Source organism: Panicum virgatum, chromosome 8N, assembly GCF_016808335.1.
Source record: "Panicum virgatum strain AP13 chromosome 8N, P.virgatum_v5, whole genome shotgun sequence".
NCBI lineage: Eukaryota > Viridiplantae > Streptophyta > Magnoliopsida > Poales > Poaceae > Panicum > Panicum virgatum.
Window position 1 is genome coordinate 39,993,243 of NC_053152.1, and position 6,880 is coordinate 40,000,122.

Below are 6,880 nucleotides of genomic sequence, written 5' to 3' on the forward strand. Positions count from 1 at the left end.
TGGATGCCAAATATATATGATTTGGCAATAGACAATTCTTCTTGTATGAAAATTCAATAAACTTGAATTCCGACAATAAATTGTCAATGTGAATTCAACAAACTTGAATTCTAGCAATAAATTCTCAATGCGAATTCAATAAATTTGAATTCCACCAATAAATTCTCAACATATTTGGAACAATTATGAAGTTAGTCATCAGAATAGATTATACCTTATAATTCAAAATTAAAGATTGCATACGCACATTGAGGATAATCACTATATGTAACATAGTGTGGATTCCGCAGTAGTATATGAATACTACCTTATGTGTGACCAATTTGAAAATGAATCAAGGTAATCTCCAATATGATATAGGCCCACACAAATTCAAAGTTCAAATTGGATACACACGTTGAGGATAAATAGTGATATAGGAATATCAACTTGTGAATGACCAATCTGAAAAATTGAACTTTCGGTAATCACCAGAAATGGTGTAGACCTTTGTCCAAATTGTAAGTTGAAATCTCACTTAGAAATAATCACTATATGTAAACATAGCGTAAATTCCATGGAATTATGTAAAATACTCCTCGTGTAGACCAACATCGAAGAAATTGGAGCAAATCATTTCCAAAATAGAGAACAAATGAATTGCATCGAATGAAGCATTTATAATTGACCAGAACAATAATTTGCAAGGTAATTTAATAATTTAAAATATATGGTAATGACCAAACATAAGTACAAACACATATACGCATCAGGACAGAGATGTATGAATACAGTATGCATTGGCAGGAAAAATTAACATGAGTACAGGGGCTAAAATGTAAACAGTACTGCTGAAGTTGTAAATAAATGATAAATAACTGGGCGGCGGGCTGAAAAATACGATTTCGGCCCACTACCGCACAGCCGCGCCGGCCCGCAGAGGGGCCTGGCACAGAAATCGTCGCTCCCTCCCCCTCCTCGAGCTGCTCCGGGCTCCGGCGAAAAGCTGGCCGGATCTCTGCTGCTCTGCCGGGCGGATCGCTCCCTCCCCGTCTCCCGAAGCCACACCACAGCCGCCGCTCAAGCCCCCTCCTAGGAGGAGTGGGGCCCCCGGCCGCCCACGGCTGCCGCGCGCCATCCCGTTGGAGAGAAGACGGAGGCTGGGGTTGCGGTTGGCTGCCGTCGTCGCGTCGCGACGCGCGGAGGTCGTTGCGGGCGGTGGAGGTGGGTGTGTGTGTGTGGGGGGGGGGGGTGAGTACGGGATCGAGGGGAGCCGCGCCGCCGCTTGGGCGTTGGCGGGTGTTCCCACGCCGATGCCGCAGTGGCGCCGCCGTGAGTCGTATCAGTTGCGGGCGGGGGTCTACCGTCGGTGGTTAAGCGGATGCATTGCAATCCATTCTGACCCTCCGCGGGCAACGAATTTAGCAACCTCCGTGTGGGATAGTTGCAAGAATAAAATGGATGACGGTTCCATCTTCCATGAATTGAGACAGTCGCATCAAAATAAATTGTTGATAGCATCATGAGTGCTTACAACTTTGATACTGACGGAAGCAGAAATTGCTTGCTTCTTCACCGATCCAGAGCATTGCCACGGTGCTGTAGCTGTCATGGAAGATGCCATCAGTATTGCTGCCGTCGTGGATGCGACGCGATGAAGATGTCGTCCTTGCCGAGGGAAAGTTGTACGCTTGAATTCCAAAACTCTTTTTTAAGATTAAGTGTGCTGAGAAATTTCTGAATTTGGGTTTCAATTCGCAAGCCTTTCATGATTTGACACTCATATCACCATGATATGTGGGTCAATCTGAGTCTGATACGTGGGTCAGGGTGTAAAATTATGAGAGGCTTCTAGTGTGCCGCATGCTTCCACTTAACTACCTTAGTCTGCAGGACTGCTATGGCTCTGAGAAGTTATGAGACCGGTAGAAACTGTGCTGGGTTGGGGGGGTCTTCTAGTCGAATTTCGGCTGTCTCTAGGATCTCACTTACCTGATGTCTGACTGTTGTTCAATTTTAGCATGGCCAATCCTTGCTCAGCAGTAGTAACCAACTGATGGACTAGTCTTGTTGAATGTCAATAGCACTTCAAAATGGCAATCATTTAAACCAAGTTGACCAATATATGATGCGAATACTAATAGTTTAGAAATTCTGTGCCGGCCTGTGAAATCGAAGAAAGAGATTAGATAAGCCAAAGGACTGCTAAACTGAATGTGACATGCTTTGAAAGTGGGAGACTGGTCAGCAGTCTCTGGCCTTATCTTTCCATATAAAACAAAAGCACAAGAGTTGAATCAATGATTGGCTTTGAACGTGTCCACAATAAATTCATTTGTTGTTGACTGAACTATAATTTAGGCATGCTTACGGTTTTCCATACCTGAGCCTGAAGTTCAATTTGTTTGCAATCTGAATTTGTTTGCAGACTGCATCGCCAAGCCATGAAAGTCAAGCAGAGCCTGGAATACATTTGAAGGTTTGGAGTCTGAAGTTGCCTGCAGACTACGACGCCAAGCCATGGAAGTCAAGCAGAGCCTGGAATCCATGTGAAGGTGTAACACTGCATCTTCTATTTATAGCATCCTATACTCCAGCAACATCCAAGTGCATCTCCTGTAGCTACTACTTTCCTCATGGCCAGAGCAATGAAATTTCTCTGCGTCTTCCTGCTGTTGTGCCCCTTCTCCCTTGCCCTGGTGTCCCTTGGGAGCACCACTAATTCAACAGACGAGCTCGCGCTCCTCTCTTTCAAGTCCATGGTGTCTTCCAGCCCGCCCAGTTTGCTGGGCTCATGGAACTCTTCCAGCCACTTCTGCAGCTGGCCAGGAGTTGTGTGTGGCCACCGGCATCCTGACAGAGTGGTGGCGCTCAGCATGGGCTCCTTCAACCTATCAGGACGCATCTCGCCATCCTTAGGCAACCTATCCTTTCTAACGGAACTGAACCTTGCTGACAACCAGCTCGTGGGAGGAATACCGGGTGAGCTCGGTCATCTTGCCAGGCTTCAGCTGCTGAATGTGACCAGGAATTATCTTCAAGGGAGCATTCCAGTGACCTTGGGAGGATGCACCAAGCTCAAAGTGCTTGATCTGAGCGCTAACAGACTCCAAGGTGAGATCCCTTGGCCTCTAGACAGCTTCCCATCGATCGAATATTTGTACTTGTACAAGAACAGATTATCTGGTGACATACCACCATCTTTGGGCAATCTCACCAACCTCCAGCAACTTGAACTCCATGAAAACATGTTATCTGGAGCTATCCCATCATCTTTGGGCATGTTGTCCAGCTTGTCTCTGCTCAGCTTAGGCTACAACAACTTAAGTGGCCCGATCCCAACTTCGCTTTGGAACATTTCCACTCTTACGAAGCTCTCGGTCCAGCGCAACATGCTAAGTGGAACAATTCCTCCAAATTCATTCAATAACCTTCCCCATATCCAGGTTCTATACATGGACAACAACAATTTTCATGGCCCTATCCCAGCCTCAATATCCAATGCTTCGAGTATGGTGGATTTTCAGCCTGCACATAATTTTTTCAGTGGAATCATACCTTCAGAGATTGGAAGGTTAAGAAACCTTATTTTGCTGCAGCTCAACTGGAATCTGCTTGAAGCTAAAGAACCAAAAGATTGGGAATTCATAACTGCATTAACAAATTGCTCCAGGCTGCAGATTTTGGGATTGTCCGGCAACAAATTTGGGGGAGTCCTTCCTGATTCGTTTTCCAATCTTTCAGCTTCGCTAACGTATATTGACTTAGAGGACAACCAAATCTCTGGAAGCATCCCTGATGGCATCGGTAATCTCCTTAACTTGCAAATTCTCGCACTCGATATCAACTTGTTCACAGAATCTCTTCCCTCTTCCTTGTTTAGGCTAAAAAATTTGGTTGTTCTGTACGTAGATTATAACAATATAGGAGGGACAATCCCAATGGCCATAGGGAATCTTACAGAACTAAATGATCTATTGCTCAATTCAAATGCCTTTAGCTCTACAATACCAGAAACACTTGGAAACCTGACAAAGTTGGTGGAGCTGGATATGTCAAGTAACTACTTGACAGGTCCAGTTCCCAGTACAATATTCAACATTGCCACACTCTCCCGTTATCTGGATTTATCTAACAATAACTTGGAGGGAAAGTTACCAGAGGAAATAGGGAATCTAAAAAATCTCATAAAATTCAATGCAGAGTCCAACAAGTTATCAGGGGAAATCCCTGCTACCATTGGTGAATGTCAACTTCTTCAGTATCTCTCTCTCAAAAATAACACATTCAATGGCAGTATCCCATTAATCTTAAGTAAATTGAAAGCTATAGAATTTGTTGATCTCTCAAGCAACAATTTGTCAGGCCCGATACCCAAATCCTTAGGGAACCTCACCATGCTCCGCTACCTCAACCTTTCATTCAACAACATATCTGGAGAGGTACCAAATTTTGGTATTTTTGCAAATATTACTGCAATCTCAGTAGAAAGCAATGGCAAACTCTGTGGTGGCATAAATGATCTGCATCTGCCCACATGTTCGTTCCAATTACCAAAGAAAAAACATAAATTCCTAGTTATTCCTATTGTCATTTCTCTTGTGACAACACTAGTCGCACTTCCTTCAATCATCATGCTGTGTATTTGGCACAAGAAAAGAAAAAGTAAAATCCCACCAACACATCACTCCGTGCAAGGCCACCCGTTGGTATCTTATTCACAGCTGGTAAGAGCAACAAATGGTTTTTCAGAAACTAATTTGTTGGGCTCGGGGTCATTTGGAACTGTATACAGAGGAGAAATGAATGGTCAAGAAGGTGAAACTACAAATCTTGTTGCTGTGAAGGTATTGAAACTTCAAACTCCCAAGGCACTCGAGAGTTTCACTGCCGAATGTGAAGCGCTACGTGGTTTGCGACATCGGAATCTTGTCAAGATAATTACAATTTGCTCAAGCATCGATAGCAGAGGCAATGATTTCAAAGCGATTGTGTATGACTTCATGCGCAATGGTAGCTTAGATCGTTGGCTACATCCAGATGCAAATGATCTTGCAGAGCAAAGAGAGTTGAACCTCCTGGAAAGAGTGACCATACTCCTTGATGTGGCTTATGCATTGGACTACCTTCACTGCCATGGACCTGAACCTGTTGTGCATTGTGATCTTAAGTCAAGTAATGTTCTTTTGGATGCTGATATGGTAGCCCATGTTGGGGACTTCGGGCTTGCTAAGATTCTTGTTGAGAGAAGCTCGCTGCATCATTCAACAAGCTCAATGGGATTCAGAGGGACAATTGGATATGCTGCCCCAGGTTAGCATAATATGCTTACATCTGTTTTGATTCCTTCGTTGCTCCCTAGTTCTTGTTGAGCAATGGTTGATATCTAACAGAAAAAGAAAAGTTCTATGTGATGCATCATTTTGCTTTTATCTGTAACATTACTAGTTTATGTGTACATTATGAAGCAATTAGATTAATTTTATTCTGCATAATCAATGCAACAGAGTATGGTGCTGGGAACATGGTGTCGACATATGGAGACATCTATAGTTATGGAATTTTAGTATTGGAAACCATAACTGGGAGGAGGCCCACTGAGAGTGCATTCCGACAAGGATTGAGCCTCCGTGAACAAGTTGATCTGGCCCTGCAGGACAGGAACAGGATTGTGGATGCTGTTGACACACCCCTGTCACTGGACCTTCTAAATGAACTTCGCACCGTTGGTGAATCAGCATACAAGAGGAAGACTGATTGTGTCATTTCACTTCTTAGAGTTGGAATGTCCTGCACCCAGGAATCGCCGTCGAGCAGAACGTCAACTGGAGACATCATCAAAGAGCTGCTTGCAATCAAAGATGCTCTCCTGAGAGTGAGAGAACACAGAACATGACAGGTGGATGATATGCCAACGCTGCGACACAGAACATGACAGGTGGATGATATGCCAACGCTGCGACAGTTTCATGTGCACATGGACAGTACCATTTTCCTTATCAAGTGCCTGCAGCTTTTTTAGAAAATGGGAAAGATATCTGCAACTTATTTTTTTAAGAGGAGGAACGTGGAACGGTTTCTTTTTGTATTCCTTTGCAGAGTTGATAGCTTCAGCCATGAGCCAATGAGGCTACACGGTCGCATAGTATATGTATTGTTCATGATGTGCACTGGCACATTCATACCTGTTTTTGGTGATGCAATTGTATCCGGAGATGTTAACGACGTTGAGGGTGGGCACCTGCCGCTATGGGCACCCGATGTTTTCCGTTTCAGCAATTGGCTTGGTTTCCTGGAAGAAAATCTAATACATTGCCAAATCGCCGATGAATTGATGCATCCATGTGTGACCTGGTTACTTGTTTATCTAAAATTTGAGTTCATCAACAGTGAAACACATTTATATATTTATGAATCTATTGTAACTAGCTAGTTTGGTTAAAATTTCATGTGATATGCCACGTAGTGGTCATCTTTTCTTTTACTTTTTTTTGTGAAAGAAAGTGTCCCTCAATTTTGGGCAGATCTGAACCCTGCATCTTTCTTGATTTTTGACGATTTGCTTTGGTCCCTTGCTCGGTTGCTGTTAGGAGTTAGCTCATGCTGCGTGTAACAGCAAGTCTATGTCTATCCTTCCCAGATACAATTGCTCTCCCTCTCCCAGAACAGGTTCTCAGTCGAGACCCATTAGGGGTTTCGCAATGCCAAGCATACCTGCTACTGCACCATGCCTGCGCACGTCTGTGCAGACAACAGAAAGGGGGTGGCGCCGTGGCGGTTAGGATTGGATTGGACCGTGCAGGCAATGCAACAAACTAGGCAGCTTTTTAGCTGTTTGTTCCTCCTTTTTTGGTCGCACGTTCAGTTCATGTATACATGGTGAGCATTTTGATGAAAGATT

General features: G+C 44.0%; 1 protein-coding gene across 2 annotated transcripts; it reads left to right on the forward strand.

The window, feature by feature from the left end:
* Positions 1 to 834: 834 nt before the first annotated feature.
* Positions 835 to 6,320, forward strand: LOC120685671 (receptor kinase-like protein Xa21). 2 transcript variants are annotated; one of them, XM_039967723.1, is made up of 3 exons: positions 835 to 1,203; positions 2,408 to 5,292; positions 5,487 to 6,320. In XM_039967723.1, exons 2-3 carry the CDS (start codon positions 2,616 to 2,618, stop codon positions 5,873 to 5,875), a joined length of 3,066 nt encoding a protein of 1,021 aa, XP_039823657.1. In that variant the 5' UTR covers positions 835 to 1,203; positions 2,408 to 2,615; the 3' UTR covers positions 5,876 to 6,320. The 2 variants fall into 2 exon arrangements, with proteins under 2 accessions (XP_039823657.1, XP_039823656.1); XM_039967722.1 differs by lacking the exon at positions 835 to 1,203 and adding an exon at positions 1,221 to 1,664.
* Positions 6,321 to 6,880: the final 560 nt, after the last annotated feature.